Source organism: Lepisosteus oculatus, chromosome 6 (genome assembly GCF_040954835.1).
Source record: "Lepisosteus oculatus isolate fLepOcu1 chromosome 6, fLepOcu1.hap2, whole genome shotgun sequence".
Classification (NCBI taxonomy): domain Eukaryota; kingdom Metazoa; phylum Chordata; class Actinopteri; order Semionotiformes; family Lepisosteidae; genus Lepisosteus; species Lepisosteus oculatus.
In genome coordinates, this window is record NC_090701.1 from 11,458,293 (window position 1) to 11,477,515 (window position 19,223).

The window sequence follows — 19,223 nt, forward strand, 5'->3', positions numbered from 1 at the left end:
AGAGCATTTCTCAAAAAGAGTAGGGGTGTTAACACTGACACAGGGGTGATGACTCTTAATCATTTTCATTTCAATTCAAGAAGCTTTATTGGCATGACCAATAGATTTGTGTTGCCAAAGCATATGCAATCAATACAACATCTAAAGACATTTAAAATACAAACACAGTACAGTATATGAGGTTTACCTACAACATACATCATATAGACCATTATTGAGAGACAGGCTTACTGTTCCTCAGGCTGTGACAGGAGCTCCTACACTGGACTGCCAGTTCAACTGAGTTCCCTCGCCGCTCTCCCAGTAGGATTGGAAGCTGTTGTGATTCTGGCAGGTATGGGAATTCTGTGATTAGATTTGTTAATCTGAGAAAGAATGCTTGTCTAACCTTAATCCTAACCCTCACCCCAGAATATTTGTCACATTGCAGTAGGAAGTGAATCTCTGTCTCTATGTCTCCTTACTGGCAGTGGGAACACAGCCTGTCCCTCTCTGGGCAGCCAGGTCTGCCTGTGTCGCCCAGTTTCTCTGGCCAGATTGTGGTCACTGAGCCTGTACTTCATCAGGGTCTTTCTGCTGGTTTCTTTTTGCTGTTTCCTTACCTTGGTCAAATAATCAACTATCATGTATTGTCTGTTTAGGATTCTGTAGCGGTCCAGTCATGTTGTGTTGGTGTGTGTATGTCCCAATGTGTGAGATGTTGTTTTTGATCTGTGCTGTGATGTGGTTGTTTCTGATTTTGAGTGTTCTAGCTGTGCTGTCCTGAGGCTAGCTGGTGTCACTGTGGCTCTGGTAAGTGAGTTTTAGGACCATCTGGCTCTTTGGCCCAGAATTCAATGAACCGACGTAAACCAGACAATTCCTTTGATCAGTGTGTCACAGACTCAAGTAAACACTTCAGTTTCTTGCTCTGGAGCTCCTGAGAACTACAAATCTTGATACTAGCTAGACGTTTGGCTATTGTCTGTAGATTCTTGGGATACCCGAGTAGCCACTTCCAAAAACTGTAACAATACACTATATTTCTTTCTCTGTCTGTACTTTATTATACCAATAAATGGATTCACCTTTCTCCCCTCACACTGAGCATTGTGCACGAAATTAAAAAAAAACGTAAGTACCACATTTAATTTAATCTTTAAGGAAACTTCTCAGCGGAGCAATAACATTAATCGAGTCAATGAATTCAATATATTGTTTTCTTGATTCTTTCCAGCATATTCTGAAGAAACCAGTGGGAAGCAATGGCATACTTGAAAATATGATTGCTTTTCTTTCTTTTCAAAATTGTATTCAGAGAGTTTGCAGATGATATAGTATATTTTTTCTTTACTTCTGTCCAGAAACCATTCTGGTGTTTTATTAGACATTTACTGTACCTATCCTGATTTCAAAGTGATTTTTGATAAGTATCGTATAAAGAACAACTATGAAAATGTTATTTTAAATTTTGTTATATAGGAACTTATAGTGATTTTCAATACAAATGAAACTATATTTTAACTTCAGCTTCATTTTATTGAACAAAGTATTTTTACCAGCTGTTAAACTGCACAATTTCCTTCATTTTAGAGACAGTACAATACAAGTGTGTTGCATTATTCAATAAATGACTTTGCCCCAAAATAAACCTTTTGCTTTATTTGGCCTGCAAAAGAAAAATGCCAAACCTAAATGATTTGAGATTAAAAGTACTGCATTAAAAGCAATTTCTGCCACTGAAGTGAAACTGCTTTATCCTTAGCTGTTAACTGTTATCTGTTAAGATGTCCACACAAAAAGTGGAAAACTCTGCCATTATATGTTTCATTCTAAACATTTATTTGTGAATATTAGTTTAAAGTGATGCTCCTAACGTTTCAAACTAACAAGTTAGCTCCATAAAAGTAAATCTATAGCATACAATCATGAAATATAAAGAAATGACTTTTTTAAAAAAGTGAGTGCATACTGTAGCATAATTTAGATTTTAGAATTTTAGACATACAGTCATATGAAGCATTTTTTACTACTTAAGTATTTTCTCCCTCCAATAATCCACTCTTTTACCTATTTTTCTACAAGAATACTTTATGTGAGTCAAGCAGGAATAATGATTTGTATTCAAAAAGTCTTTATTAAAAATAGGTGACTCACGTCATCACCTGCAGAGCTCCAATGAGCCTTTTTGACAGGATGTGACTTGATAAAGTGCAGAAATTGTTGTTTAGTTGTTCAGAAATTAATTTAACAGGTCACAGTGGAAAATCCTTCACAAGAATACAACACAAGCACTGGGGGTAATGTCCATTTCTTAAAAAGACTTAAGAAATGCTGGAAACCTAATCTGCACAGGTTGTAAGGACCTTGGCTAAATCAGTTATTACAATGATGATATCACTTCGAGATACTTCAAGATAAGTATCTCCTGTCACCATGCTGGGACACAGTTGTGGAATATCTAATCCAGAGGGAAGAGGTCCACCACTAATACATGACTTTATTACGTAGACACTGCTTTGTACAGTGTATTATACTGTATATTTATCTCTCTCATTAATACTGAGAGGCAGAACAAGTAGTATAAAGCCTAGCAAATGCTGCAGATTATAGTTATTGCTTTTGAAATGGTGCTGACCTCTTAAAAATGTTCAGTGGCTCGAAATAATTGTGTACACCAGATGCAAAATTGTGCATCAGAGTCACTGTGTAGAAGTTCGAACAAGAATATTGAAACTCCTTTCCACGGGCAGACATAATGATGGGCTGGTTGGTTGATTGATTATTGTGGGATATCTAAACTGAATACAACGGTTAATACAGTACGTGGTCTTCTGTTGACAAACATCTGATGAAAATCTATCAGAAAACCACATGTATGCAATTATGGGTCTATTAATAAAACATATTGGCAAATATAAGATGTTTTTAGTCTTAGCTGATTTGTTTTTTTTTTGCAGGTCTTCATTTTTGAAAACAACATCTATTATCAGGCAACGATGGAGAGTCGTGCGATACGTCTGGTCTCTTCTGGAAAAGAAGGAGTTATTTTTAATGGCCTCAGTGACTGGCTGTATGAAGGTAAGACACATATATTTTTATGTTTTCTGGACAAATCTACAGAATAACAGTTTAAATACATTCAATTGCTGTGCAATTAAACACTGCTAGTAACATAAAGAGGAGCATTTGCTTTACATATGTTTTTACTTAATACGGTCATCGCAAAATGGTTTCTGCAATTAACAGGGATTTTTCAAAGTAATGAAGTTAAGTTTAAAGTGTCTTACCTTTCTTGTTGATCTTCAGTGTTGAACCTGTGGTTTTTAAATACTATTTAATTTTGGGTGTTCTTGGGCGTTTAATTGTATGTAGTCTATCCTATAACCTTTCTGCAAGGACCACAACTTTTCCCAATTTTATCAATAATTTACTGTACATTGAGGTGTAATTAGCAAACTAGATTTTCAGATCATTAAGGTAAACATTAAAAGTACAGTTCCGACACAAGTTTCCCTATTAAGCAGATTTATAAAGGTTATATACTGTAATAAAACAACTCACTGCTCAGGGAATATCGAGTGTGGTCACGTGATTTTATTTCTGGCACAGCACAATTTCAGAGTAAAAGAATGTGTAATAACTTAACAGACACAACATCCGTTTATTTATAGAACCAGAGGACACGAAGAATGGAAAACATTGAAAGTGTTTTGAAAAAGACACTTATAAAATAGATTTACCTGTAAGAAATATTGTACAATAATAGGATATGTAGTGTAGTTGAAAGTGTAAAATTTACATAGAGACCTTTTTAAAAATATATAATGAATGCTAATATGTCATTTAAAATGTTATGCATAGTTTTGGTCACCACATTACAACAAATATACACCATAAACAAATAGTGTTTGGAAACCGTTTCAATAAAGAGTGCATCTAGTGCATAATTAAATATCTTTAGATACAATGAGCTTGAAACACTTTAGTCTTGAACAGAGAAGAACTTCGGACAGGAATCAAAACTCTCAAAACTGTTAATTATGAAGGATCAACAGTGAAATGCATACCAAACAGCAGACGTAAAAATGAAGGCAAGTGCATCTCACACAGCACAAGAGGTATCTCTTGATACAAAATGAAATGGAAGACTAGGAAAGGCTGATACCTTTCTGAAGCTACCCTGGATTCCTCCAAGAAGCACTAAATGGGCTACGTCCACAGATCACTTCCCTGTTAGCTACAAAATGAGCTAAATAAGCAAAATGGCCATCTTTCATTTGCAGCATTATATATGGTACAGTAGTCTGCTAATGGCTGAGTGAGCTGCATTCTTATTTGAAATCTGAGGGAAGATATAAAATGTCAACTGGGATTTCTTTTTTTTTTTCTGAAGAGGTCAATGGTGTTTTTACCCCCCAAAAAAACAAAATAATTAAGAAGAACAACAGATACAGCAACAGCATGAATGTTTCTTTTCTCATGGTTCCTGTGGTTCTGTTTTCATTTGTAGATCTTAACATCCTAAGCAGCAAAGAGCATTTAACATCTGTTAAAGTTTTTTTTTTTTCCCTGTGCTTTTGCTTTTTGTTGGTCATGTCCTGGGTATTACTCACTTCTGTTGTTTAATTAATGAGCATTTCTTAATTACTGGCACTGGTTCTCAGAGGGGATTTAAAAGGAGGGACTTTTGCCAATGCTAATGTTTCTTTTTACCTTTAAATTTTAATCAGAAGATGCATCCTGTTGTCTGACCTTTGCAGAGCTCTTATAAGAGAGGGGACGTTTTGCCTTAATTTATTGGAACAGACAACTTTTTAAAAAAAACAGGGTCAATTTTACTGATTCTGTCACATCTAAATTGTGATGTCAGTGAGGAAGGATCTATTAATTTTTAACAAAGTACAGTATATATTGGCATTAGAATATAATATATATAATGTATAGATAGGCTGCTATTGGCAATTTGTTGCTATTGGATCCTGAAGATGTTTCAAGCCACAAACGTTTGAAACATTTCTCCCCAGTACAGAAAGATTTCCTATTTAAAAAAAAAAGTTTGTTTTGTTTGATGAAACCTCTGTTGAAATTGTTTGAGTGGAAGAATTAAAACAAGATGGGTCAAATGACTTACTGTAATGTTGAAGAATAGTGTACCTCTACTGAGCCTTGAGTAGGTTGTAACATATATGCCCTAAAATTACTTATATTTTAATTAATTGCCACAATACCTTTCATACTTTAAATGACAGTAAGAAACCCACAGACTTCCTCTAGTCCTCAACTATCACTCCCATCAAGAGAAAAGTACAGAACATTGTGGAGAGTAATGTCACACCTCTGCAGAGAGACCCAGCTGTAACATGTATTTTAATTAAAAACGCCACCTCTAATTTCACACAGAAGGGAAAAGAACATCTGGTCCACAGTGAGATCTGTTTTTCTGAGAAGAGTTTGGCAGGTATGTGTCCATGCAATAGGTCCAGATGTATCACCTACAGTACAAAATAACCAATCCCTGTTCTGAATCCCTAAATTATCAATCATTGCTCACCAAGCCTCTATGTGCACATGTAAAGGAGCTTACTGCTTTACATATAAATAATGCAACCAATCCAACTATACATAGGATAAACTAAAGGAGGTAATAGTAGTCTGAAATGCCTACTTATACATACTGTACAGTAAATGAAGCTTTCAAGTTAAGGCCCCAACATTTACAGGTTCTCGACACTTCAAAAGCGATTGAGCACACAGTCGATGAAATCGCCATTGGTAGACTCACAGAGTGAGTCAGGGCTATGGACCAAATGTTTCCCCCAGACAGAAGGAATGAGAAATGATCTTCAAGCTGGGGACTGGAACCTTCTGAAATGAAAATTCTACTCTGACATCATCCCAACATCAAGCACAGAAGATCTGCTAACAACATGTAACATGTTTACTGCACTGCAGTTCCATTTCCTTCTAATCAGCTGAATAAATATTTCTGTCCAGAACACTGAAACAAATGCTTGTTTGTTCATTGGAACCCTCTATAAAACACAAAAGCCTTCTCTTCCATAAGTAGACAAGCATATTGTTGATGTGTTGATTATTGGAGAATACCCCAGGTAATATTTAAGACGCAAATTCCCAGTCCAATCTGTTTAAAAATCTGAATTCATTTACGGAATGTCTGTAATTATGGAGGACATTTTCTGGCATAATTTATTAAGTTCTGAAAAAGAAATATCACTGGCAAAATATTTAACCCATTATCTTAACATACTGTAAAATGTGTTATGATGAATGTAAGGTAAAACAGGGCACACTAATAATACTGACAGCTGGTGGGGGAAATAATTCTAATGTTAAATTAAAGAAAATGCTATTGCTAGATTGGATTTTTGCTGTTTTTAATATTAATTTCACTAGAACAAGTTGTTAAACCTAATAAAACTGGATGAAGGAAACTATTTTACAGTGCATGTGTTTTAAGAACTTAACAGTACAAGTTTTTTAATTGTTTAAATTAACATTTCCTAAAGTCCAATGAAAATATATATATATATAATGTTTTACCTTCTCACCTCAATGCTCAGTGTTTCAGTATTCATGATCTTAGTTTGACATAAATATGTATTGTAAATGGCTGGAAAGAATGGCTGTAACTGTTTTGAGCGGTGTAACAGATCAGCTGGACTTTCTAGATTTTCAATTTAATTTTTAAACCCAAATCAACATATGGAAAAAACGGGTGAGCGCTACAGTAGAGTAGGTAATGTGGGATCCTTTTTAATGGAATCAAGTTGATGCTTTGCGCTTGCTGCCTCATTGCATTTTTGTTTGCCGCGATATCTATCATGTGATATGTGAACTGTTTATGATTTTCTATTTGTTTTTTATACTAGAGGAAAAATACAGTATCCTTAAAAAATGAGTATGTACTCCAAGCATATGAAGTTTTCTGTGCACAATGTCTAAGCCTCCTATAATCAAATTACCTGTAATTATGTTTTATGCAGATACTGATAACATCACAATATATTTAGATATTTCACTTATATTTTGCAGAGAAATTGAAATAACAGTTTGTGAATGTGGGGATGCGGGGTAACATTACATACTGCAATTTATTTTCTGGATTTGAAAACAGGAAAATACAAATACAGTAGAAGTTCCCAAGAGAGGTCATTACGCCCATTTTTTGATTATGTTAGATGTTGGTATGGTAATGTATTGTTTCTGCTTCAATATTTCCATGTGGTTGTGGTGGACAGTCCACATAATTACATCAGAGAGGTTCTGCCTTTGGTATAATCTTGTTTTTTTGGGGTCAGACACAAACTAATTAGAATTTATCCTTCATTTATACACACACTCTATAAGCCTTTGTGCTAGCAAGAATAAAGGTCAAATGAGAGTTATTGGTTTAGAAACAGACTGCCTAAAGAACAATAAAACTAAGGTGAAATATGACCTAAGGCCACTACTGGCTTGTTTCATTGATGCCGAGTGAACTGTTTAAAGGTGGCATTTTCCAGAAGACATGTAAAAAACAATATACTAAATTGGGGTTTTAAAGTGTATGATTTTCAAAATTTGTGGAGAAAAGTTTAGTTATTCTTTTAATTTTACATAACTAGATTCTAGATTACTCTAAATATTTTCAAATATTTAAAATAAAGTTGCATTTACTCAATAATTTTCCTGAAAATCTCCCCGAGAGAGAAATAATTTTCTATACCAAACACGGTCTTAAAACGATTCCTCTTATAAAAGTAAGCAACGGACCACATATTAACACGAATGTCTCATTTTGTTTGGCCAAGAGAAATTGATTTAAGAAATTTACTTTATCCTTAATTTAGTGCACTGTTTGAAACTGCAAATAATATGCATTTGAAAATATGTTACTTTACATAGATATCCAGCGCTGTACTGTATATTATAGCATATAATAGCATCCATTTTATTCCTGAATAGAATGTTCTTATGATGTATCATACTGGAAGCAAAATGTTTGCTTTTAAAGTGTAAATGTTTCTGGGAGGCAGAATGTTAAAAGACAAGAGCACCAGAGGATTAAGAGGATTGTATCTTGATTTAAGCATAAGTTTGCAGTTAGTTCACCCATGGTATCAATCCACAGAGGAGAGGGCTGAGAGGTTAAACCAAAGAATTGAGGGTTCTGCATGGACCTGGCAGCACTAAACTCAATATGCCTGCCAGCTTAATTATGCGTTATGTCTTGTTGCTAAAGTTTGCAGGTAGGATACGGACATGAAGCTGAGTAAGCTGAGGTGGCATTAAGATGCTTAATTTTTCATCTGATGGCCAATACCAAGGCTACAAGGAGCATTTTGTTTTTCCTGCTTTTTACTATCATTACATTCATTTGCATATCCTACTGGTTAACCAGTATTTTTGCTATAATTTTCATCTTGGAACTTTTGTCAGAAATCCTTAGTAGAACCTATTGTATTTAGCATTGGGAAAGATAGTGAAAGAATGTTATACATTTTATAAAAGCTACCAAACTGCTTATCTTTTAGTTTCCAAACTGCTTACAGTATAACCCTGGCAAACGGAAACGTACCAGGGGGCATCTATAGGTCAGTGGAAAAGTACAGCTCATGTCTTAAATATAGTAAAAAGAGAAGTCGAATGTCTTGTTTTGCGAATGTAAGCAATAACGAAAGTTTTAATTAGGAGTTGTTTTCCGCTATCCAAGCTTGACTAAAAAACTGATGTTTCGTTTTAGGGATTAGGTCATCTATGTTCAAGGTAGGAAGTTTGTTTGTTACTGTGTATAAAAAGCGCTGAGCAACATCTTTCAGAGAGACAGGCTTTGGTAAGCTAGCTCTTCTTTCACCCACATCCAAATTCTGGTATTTTAATGTTTCTTCAATAGTAAAACACTTTAAACTCAATCTTGAAACTCTGCCCTTTGTAACATGCTTACTTTTAGTTTTTAGAGGTCTGGACACAGTTCCTGCTATCATAGGCGTTTTGGGTAATATAAAAAGAACTTAATGCATTTTGTATACCCCTGTGTTTAATTAAATGGAACAATCACATGAAAAAAAAAACATCTTTAAAGCAAGCAAAATCTACTCTAGCAAGCTTATTGGAAAGAGTTTACAAGGTCAAAGGCATCGACTGGAGCAATAAAAAAGAATAAGCTGCATGCTCCAATGCACTCACAAAATGAGCATATTCATTCCATATCATGGAAACAAACTAAAATGATTTGTCCACCCCTAAAATTAATTTTCATTTAACTGTCACAAGCACATGGCTTTAAGCTTATGTATTTCTAAAATGTATTTGTTATACACCCTGTGCTAAATGCACAATATGAGTGACCTTTCTTTTGGTGTATGCTGTGATAGAGTATACATTTCTTTACAGGGCTAACATTAAACCTTAAACTGTTTACAAGTAAACATATGATGAGTAAAATACACTTACAATAACATAATGGTAACTGTGGAAATACGTCTAGTGAAATAGTCTGACTGAATAGAACTAGCTATGAAATATATTGTATATGTGGAGTTTAATGCATATTTATGCATAAATTTCAGTTATCAATAAAGAATACCATGGCAATTTTAAAGTCTGAATTACTGTGAAGACCAAAAATACACAGATATAAACAGCTTAATGAACAGTTTAGACAATTGTCAAAAGATTCATGAAACATTAAAGGTGCCTAATGAAGGTGGATAAGGTCAACTCTGTTGTGATATGTGAATTTTACATTTGAGGAAACTGTTTATTTTATTCAGGGCGAGTGAGGTAAGGCCTGCCCTCCTGGGCAGCCATTACCTGGATCAGTGCTGTCATTTGGCCTGATAAAAACTTAATGTCGTCATCCTCCTGTCAACCTGCAGGAAAGCAACGTCATGTGAGCACCCTCCAGGAGGCATGCTGGAGTTTCAGTATTGCAAATGTAGTTGTACAATGCCTTTGCCTTTTTTTGACAGATACAGGGATCCATGTGTTGTTACTGTCTCATTCTATTCCCCTTGGGTTTGCTGTGATCAAAAACTATGTGATGCAACTGTTGTAGTTAAAAGAGTTATCCCCAAGGCTTTAAAATAAATTCCCTTCCAGAGCTCTCACCTTCATTGCCATCCATATTCAGATAGATTTTATTTGGGTTTACAACTCTGAAAAATAATGCAGACCAAGCCCTCTCAGCTGAGGTTTGTCCTACTCTGCTGCTGTAGACGGTAGCTTCTGTACAAATCAGGTCCCCACCTTCCATGTTTGGGGTCTCGGTTTGCCAGGACAGACAGTTTGATCCCTCTAAAGAGCACTGTCCAATTGCTGTTAGACATGTCTTGCTGAAGTACTGTAGACAAGGAGGCTGGAGAATTATCTATAAAACTGATAAACATGTAGCACGTTGACCTTCAATTGTAATAGCAATAATACAGTAGGTGTATGGAAATGAAATTGAAGCTAAATTCATGTGAGATGGCTACCTCTTGATTGTTATTTGTAATATAAGGTTTTCTTGTTGCCAAAATGAAAAAACCTCTCAACCAGTCATTACAAAGTGCAAGAGAAATCTGGGTCAGTTGACCTCCTATAAACAGAAAGACTTAAGAAACAATCTGTATACAGAACATATCAATAATGATGCTGTGGTTGTACAGTAATTGAGTTGGTTTCATTTTTATACACAGTTCATAAGCACATTCTATTTTAACTGTCAGATTTATATATTATTCCTCTTTATTATTCTGAGAATACCTTTGTCTACTATTACAAAGCGCTTTTGTAATGTATTATGGTACCTGTTGTTCTAAAGTAGCATGATTATAAGTTGCGTCGTGTCAGAATTTGTTAACAGATTGTATTTTTTGCCATCATGAAAGAACAAAACCAAGCTGTTGTGGTACATCCAGAAAAAAAGCATCTCAAGCTGTAGTGGTGATATCAAGCTACAAAGCCAGCATCAAAGATTTCTGTTGCCACCTTGTGGATATATTCATTTTAGCCAGACAGAAAACAGATATTTCTGACAAAATAAAATCCCTGTGCAGCTGGCTGTCATATTGCACTTGATTATACGGTAGTTTACTTTGTTTGGTTAATATATATCATGAACTATTCAATGTTGTGGATAGCTTACATGTCTCAGTTGTATTGTTTCTCATAATCAATGTCTCAGCATACAAATGAATAATTTATAATACCTAAGCCCAGAATGAGAAAATGAGAAAAAACATCACAGTACCCTTTCTGACAAAGTGCTGGTGTAATTAATAGTAAAGGACATGATGGAGTGAAGTAGAATACAAGATGCAGAACAAGAAGAGTACAGCTAGTAATTTTAACACATGCTTCTATGAGCCATACACTAGCAAATTGACTTCTAAAAATATTTATGTCAGTAAATATTTTCGGTATTGTGTCCCTTTTTATACAACGCAATACAATCCTAGAGTTTTGAGGAAAAAAAACAGCATAACAAGACTATGATCAAAAAGTCATCTTCTTCAGCACCACGTTTTTGAGCAATGCACTCTTATTACTCATAGTTAGAAAGAGTCTATAGTCGGTTTATTGCTTAGAATCCAGAATTTTGTATAACTGGTCAAGATGTAGATGCTGTCACACTATGTTTTATTATAAATGTACCTGTAGGCTTTATTTAGCACTATGCTCTATATGCCCTCTATATAGCAGCGTACTGCACATAAAGCAGACATTTCTTTGAATATGGAGAAATACTGTGGTTACCTGGTTTCACATAAAGCATGCCAGGAAGGATTAAGTTCAATTCCCACAACAGGCACTGCACAACTGTTAAACCTTGATTAATCTTGCTGTAGTCAGTAGATTATGACTGTAAGATTAGATGTAGAGTAATGCTTTTCTAATGATGATTAAATCTTTTTTTTAACTGAATTGATACACTGTACTTTCTTCTATTATGTATGAACATGTTAATGGAAAGGAAATATTTGTTTGTTCTTAGGTTGAACTAAGATTGCAGACATACTATAGTTATGGGATTCTGTTTTTTATAATCAGTTTCTGATTCTTTCCTCTAAGCCTTAGGATATTATACAATTAATTCCCTTGTTTTCTTGTAAAGATTCACAAGTCTGTGCTCATTTTGCCTTAGTCAGATTGAACAAAGCTAATGAAGAGGTAGTTACCAGGCATAAAATATCCATATAAATACACTATCTCTGAGCTCTTCATTTAAAATGCTCCTGACAACCCAGCTAGCTCTCATATTGCTGGATGCTGGCCTGCTCTTTAGTGTGAGATGCAGAACGAGAGCCCAGAGCATGTAATATTTATGCAACTAGATTATGCTGCTGCCTTAAGGTATGTCTGGCCCCTTTTTGGCATTGAAATAAATGAGATTAAAGCATATGTGATGGTTCCTGGTTCAGAATCCAAGTGGTCTACATGTGTCATATGAAAAATAACTCTTTCAATAGTCATTTTCTGCAGTGCACAGATGCACAGTGCTTATGAAGAACACACCAGCTGTTTTTTTAAATTGCCTTGAATTATATGATTAAAAAAGACTGGGGATCTTTTTTTTCTTTTTTTCAAGGGCAAATTATGAAAACACTTGTAAGGTGAGAACTTAATGATGAATTCAAGAAACTGAATTAGTCTTTTGCAGCAAATGCTGTAACTGTGAGGTTCATTATGTTTAAATCAGACTTATTGTTTGAATCTATTTTGAATTATTTCTGTTTCATGTGACATAGTAAATGTAGTTTACCATTCCTTGTTTATTGAAAATGTTTTTTCTAATTTATTTTTACCTGTCACACCTAATTTCCATTTTTTTATATATTCAAATAAAATAATGTCATCTATAAACTACATTATGTTGATTCTTGTTGTATTGCTGATTAATTTTAATTGGGTACTCTTTGCATGGTTAAATTCCAACCAAATGAGGAAAGATTACAAGTTAATTGTGTACTGTGTCTTTCTTTTCATTGTTAACCCTTAGTGTGTTTTTGATCCTATTATTATTATTGTTTTTGTGTTTGTACAAAACAAGTCAAAATACTGTATTTCGACATACTGTACTACAATATCACCTCACCAAATCAAGGAAACAAATCAAATTTTAGTATCTAGATTTTTAAAATAAAAATATTCTGCAGAGTCAAAAATGAGGCAAGTTCCCTTTGAACTTTGCTTGTTTCTGAATCATCTGTTTTGCACATATATACAGTAAATCAATTTAGGATTTAGGACAGGGGAAGGTTCAGCTGGAAGTAGCCCAGGCACAGAAACTCTTTCTCCCAGTCCCCTTCCATGGGAGAAAAGACTACCACATTGCCCCTACCTGAGTCACCCTTCACAACATCAGCCTCATTAGGTGGTACTGTAGTTCTTTTTAGCCATCCCTTCCTTACCATCTTAGAGAAAGGGCAGACGTCCCATGTGCCGTGTTAATCTAGGCAACTTCCCCATTTCCAGCAGGAGAAGCAAAGCCTGGAGTCTCCAGCAGTAGCTCATGTCACTTGGGTCCCCTCACTCCCGCACACCTGATCTGAGCCTGCCTGGAACAATAGAGTGCCTGTTTAGTTTTGTTTTAGTCTAGCGTTTTCGAAACGGTGAATCGATATTCCTAAAGGGCCTCGACCCCCCCCCTGGCAAGATGGCTCACAGGCTTGGTGAAACTCAGAAGCCACTAGAAGGAGAACCGATCAAGTCATACGAGGAGGGATGGATAAATCGGATTCCCTTAACCAGCACCGGCGTTCGCCATCGTTTGATGTGCTGTACCGTAGGGCTTGCTCTTCATGCAGGAAAGACCTTTACTGATGTATGCCACATCGATGACAAAGTGTTGAGCTTGGGTAACCCGTAAAACAGAAAAGGGGGACTGAGTTCAGGACCCCTTTCAGCTGCTGAAACGCATCTTCACACTCCTCTAAACAGACTAAAAACGCTCTCTCTACCATCAAATGATGAAGAGGAAACCCTTGCATGAATTCACGTTAGTAAGAGCACAGGCTGAGGAAGCTCTGGAGCTCTTCCATAGTGATTGGGACAGTCAAATCATAACCTCCTGGATCTTCACCAGATCCTGAGTCTCCCACCCACCCCCGCTTTCAGCTGGCTCAACACGCCTCACAGGAACTTTGTCTTTCTCTTGAACACTTCTTAAGATGAAGCTTCAGGTCAACATTGCGTGTGTAAGAGGCACGCACCATCAGGACGTACGTGTACAGGTAGATTATGCACCTGGACTTGACCCCTGACTTCTTGAACTGTTGTCCCTGGAATATCGCTGGACCTTCACTAATGGTTTTCATATGGAGATGGCCAGAGAGTGTTTCTTCCCACTCCCTCCTTGTTTGCAATGAGATTCTACTAATGCCATCTACCCAAGTTCCATCTTAGGTGGAGTATTTTCTGTCAAAAAGACAGAATATCAAACTACATTCAGCAATAGTGCTATATCCTAGGGTGATAGGGATACTGGACACCCTATCAGTATACAGTATTGTAACCCTGATGTCATTAATATATTTGTTATCCCTGAGTGATTCACATACAGTATACTATTATTCTTGTTGGTTTGCTATGCATTTTCTGTTGTTGTTTTAATAAATTGTACAGTATGTTATACACTGTATTTTAATCTATGCAAATATTGCTTGTTATTTTGTCCAGTTGACTTTTAGTAGTCTTAAAAGCACTCTTACAATTTATTATTACAATTTCTCATTCTTCCAGTACATTCAACCACATCACTATATCCTTGAATTGTGTCTTCAAACATTTACATTTCGACTACTGTCAGGAAACAGAGAGCCAATTTAGTTCTAGAGAAAAAGAAAGCTGCGTATTTGTGAATGTACGGGCAGAATATTAAAACATTACTATTCCCCAGTATAATTCTGAATATTCCCCAAGTCAGTGCTGTGCTTCCTTATTACTGTAGTAATTAAAGGCTTTAAAAGATTAATACATTAAAGGAATAAAAGCTCAGCAGATGAACACTTGGCATTTTGTCTGTAATTAGCAATGACTCTACTCAGCAAGTGGCTTTTCACAGGCCTTGTGCTCAGTCAGGCAATTCAGCTGATGGTCACATGCACACTAATGAACTACTTTAGCTGTTTTTTAATAGTGCTTTCTAATGGGAATTTCAGCTAAAGCTTCATCTTCCTTTTACAAGTGAACTATATATACTAAAGACTTTAAACATCAAGGCATCTGTTGTTTAGCAATATATTGTTGGCTCATGGTATTTTTCATGAAAATCATCATGAATCAGGTGTCTGATTTCTCATTCGTAAAGACAAATCAGGTGAATTATTAGTTTAAGATGCAGAAACGGAACACCTAAAATAATTAATTTACATATTACAGAATATAAAGTAATGTTTCTATTAAACGTCTTTAAAGGAAAACTCACAATTCAAACACACAACAACAAACAGCCATCAACTTTCTCTTTCAAAATTCTTAAACTGGTAACTGTGAAATTTCAGCTTTATAATTCAAGACAGAGAAAGAAAAAAGGAATAAAAGAATAAAAGGAATAAATATTGCTTCACAATTGTCACTCATTTTAATTTAAAATTAAATTCCTTGTTAGAAATAATTCCCTATACTTCCATATGCCTCATGTGACATGTACCAATTTTATATGTGCTGCACTGAATTATCCTGCAAACCAAACCTTCAAACCAAGTAACCAAATAACACTCTCAGTGTGACTTACAGTATTTTTATTCAAATACAGTACATTTTTTTTCTCTGAGACTGGTTAATGTGGAAATCAATCCACATCGTCTAAGATTTTCACCTTGGATTTTTGCTTAAGACCTTTCTTTTTTGTCCCCGACACTATGTCTATAGTCAATTTTATTAAGTTTATTTTAAATTGTCAATATTTTGTGGTTATTTTTCATCATATTCATGATAAAAACAATATAATTCCTTATTTCATGATGAACATTGAAATTTCACATCTGTAGGAATTGCTTTCCAAAAAAAGCAATTTCTTTTCCAAGAAAGTAAATGGAGAATCAGCAGAATGAGAGAAATCCTGATACAGGCTGTAGTACACTGAAGTGAAATGAGAAACACTATTGTCATTCATAACAGGAATGAACCTCACCAGGTTTTTATATACTGTATACTCAAACACATTATATACTGAGAGGCATTAAAAACACAAAATAGCTACAGTACGTAATCCTATATGGATGTGCTGCATTCTAATGTCACTTGTTATGTGTATAGTGTACAATGCCCATTATTACTGACAAATATTCATCGCCACTTTCTTAATCCTAAACTTTTATTGTCTAAAAATCCTTTCCATGTCCATGTCAAATAGTTGTTTATTAGATACAGCATATTGCTTTCTGTATATAAGTGTTTTATTTCACACTAGTGTAAAACACATCCTTACTTAGGTTTAAACTGTGTACTACCTAACCTTAGATAATACAATTTTGATAAAACATTGAGATGGCATTGAGGTTTTTTAAGTATAAGGTTTGGGGTTAATATACTGTATGTTATGTACTGTAATAGTCCCGTCACCAACTTCAGTGCAACCAAATTATGATAGTTCAATAATAAAACACCCTTATTACTCAACACATATCTGTGGCAATATCTTAAAAGACAAAGATGTATTTATTTACAGGACACTGGATGTAATTTATGTACTATTGGAATGAGTTCCAAACCCTTCAGGAATTACTTGCATCATCCTCTGACTGTAATTAATTACTAACATTGAACAATCTTAATATGTTTAGAAATGGGTGTATTTTTTATAATATATCAAATTTATCCTGTTTCCATAAAATAAATAATCTTCCACAGGTAAGATTATACTTTAAACTGATTCTAATAGTAGACAACTATGGGTCCCTTTACAAGACTGCATTCACATACTGTAGGGGCAGGAGTGACAAACGTTTCCCTGGTGATTAAAAAAATGCTAAATATTTCTGCAAATATGAAAAATACAGCTGTCCCTTTATTTAACCTGTCTTGACTCAATGAGGATGATTGTGAAGTGCTGAATCTCGTATCATATATCCAATACCGAATCCCTCTCTGCTACAGCATATCACTTTCCTCCTTTGCTGTCTACCTAATAAGTACAGGAGCTTGACTGATTAGATCCAGACCATTTCAGTCTCAAAAGCCATCAAGACACTCAACTGGGACTCTTTATTAGATAATCCTTAGCAGTGCAAACACTACCTTGCAATTCAGAATGAACCAGAATGACAAAGCAACTATCCAGGATGAGGGAGAATAAAATTACCAGCCTGCATATGCAAAATACACCCAATACATACAGTAACAATATACAGTATTTCTGCATATGCTGTCTTATCTTCTATTTCTTCCTTCTAGCATGGATTTGTTACAAAAGCTTTGTACTACAAGAGTAAGGATGGACTGGTATGATGTTTATACACTGCGAATGATGTTAATTATCGTGTCTGCACAACAAATGTAAAAGCAGCACAATCTGACCAAAAACTATGAATGAATATTGAATTGTTTATTTAATTATTTTCCTTCTTTTTTTAGATTATGTAATAACAAGGCATTCCCTTAATTAATCACAAATTATTTATTTTTACAGAGGAGATATTCCAAACCCATATCGCTCACTGGTGGTCTCCAGATGGTGCGAGGTTAGCGTATGCAACAATCGATGACACACTAGTACCGAAAATGGAGATACCTATTTATACAGGCTCTGTGTACCCTACTGGGAAGGAGTACCACTATCCAAAGGTAAGCAGAGGAAACTGATTTAAATATACAACACATTACCAGGGCTTGCTTGATGAAAATGCATGACCTTAAACAATTCCTGTAGAGTATTTATCAGCAGCTGATTACTTGTAATAGAAGCCAACCTGCATGACCCAATTATATATTATCATGTGCTTCTTCCTGCAGGCTGGTAAGGAAAATCCAGTGATTTACTTGTATGTGGTTAACCTAAATGGCCCTCTGCACACCATAGAGATGAAACGCCCCGAGGATCAAAGAATCAGGTATATGTTTTTAGTTTTCTACCTTACTATTAACATTAGATTTAATAAAGACTAATGACAATTCATTTCACGCACTGTTTCATACCTTTTCAGATCTTTTATGTAACTGCAGTTATTATATATAAAAATTAATTGTTTATTTCTGTTATTATCGATGCGCATGTTCTATATATTATCTATCCTTTCCATACTTGATATTCCATTACAGGGTTCCAGGCCAAACTGAATTTAAAATTAAAAATACTGTATTGAAATTGCTAATGAATTCCAGATATAAACAATAATATCCATTGTGTAGTATACAAGTGGTATATTTTTTGTCGTCTGTACAGGAATGAGGTGCTGTGTTCTGAGATTATTTTCGTTTTTGTTGTTGTTGTGGAGGTACTGTAAATGCATTGATACCAGTTCTTTAACTGTTCTTTAACCAGTTCAAGAACAGTTTTAGTATTTCTTGAACCAGACCTTTAGCAACCTTGCACTAATCAGGAATACAATTATTGTATACTACATCAAAACAATGCAGTATTGTATATTGCACTGGTACAGTATAAAGATAAAGATAACATTGCAACCCCCTTTTAGTCAGCTTAGTTAGATTTATTTATTTTAGTTGGCTAGCATTGAAGATAGGGCTACTAAGCACTGTGACTGCAGCAACTTTGGAAGACTTGTGTAAAAGCCATAAAGATTACTGCTATCTACATCATTGATCGAAAACAGATGTAAAAATCAATCTATATTCGCATACAATATTTATAAGTAAGGGGTGTGAATAATTAAAAGGAGAATAGTAAGAGTTGAGTCCTGATGCCAACTTGCTTTGCAAGCAAATTACAAACCTAATAACAATTGTACGCCCCCTACCATCAGCAGTGACACTTACTGTACATGCACATGTTTTCCTTGGCACTACAAAGACGGTGAGGTGACTAAATCAAAATGAATTCACAAAAGCAGAGTAAAACACATGCTCTCTACAATTCTGTAGATATTTGCAAACATCTGTGTATCACCACTCTGCCTTCTCTGATAAAAGTGAGGCACAAATACTTTGCAGGGAAAGGACACCTGCTTCTTATCCAACAAAAGGCCCTGCTTGGGACTAAACTTTCCCTAATGCGGATGGTAAATGAACAGCAGTCTTTTTCTCCATTCGAAACAGTGCAGCGCTAAACAAGCAAGAGATTTTTTTAAGCCTGGTGG

The 19,223-nt window shown here is 35.2% G+C and overlaps 1 protein-coding gene and 1 long non-coding RNA gene across 6 annotated transcripts in view; one reads left to right on the forward strand and one right to left on the reverse strand.

The window, feature by feature from the left end:
• The window catches only part of dpp6a (dipeptidyl-peptidase 6a), a 305,960-nt gene that overhangs the window by 255,484 nt on the left and 31,253 nt on the right, over positions 1–19,223 (forward strand). For all 5 annotated transcript variants that reach the window (XM_015354743.2, XM_015354745.2, XM_015354742.2 and 2 more), the window contains exons 8-10: positions 2,940–3,060; positions 17,597–17,751; positions 17,920–18,017. In XM_015354743.2, coding sequence (XP_015210229.1) covers positions 2,940–3,060; positions 17,597–17,751; positions 17,920–18,017 — 374 coding nt within the window. The remainder of the gene's footprint in view (positions 1–2,939; positions 3,061–17,596; positions 17,752–17,919; positions 18,018–19,223) is intronic.
• LOC138239398 (uncharacterized) overlaps positions 1–19,223 on the reverse strand; it is an 83,757-nt gene that overhangs the window by 1,755 nt on the left and 62,779 nt on the right. The window contains exons 3-4 of the long non-coding RNA XR_011189856.1: positions 13,377–13,523; positions 232–327 (exon numbers count right to left, since the gene is read on the reverse strand). This is a non-coding gene — a long non-coding RNA (uncharacterized lncRNA). The remainder of the gene's footprint in view (positions 1–231; positions 328–13,376; positions 13,524–19,223) is intronic.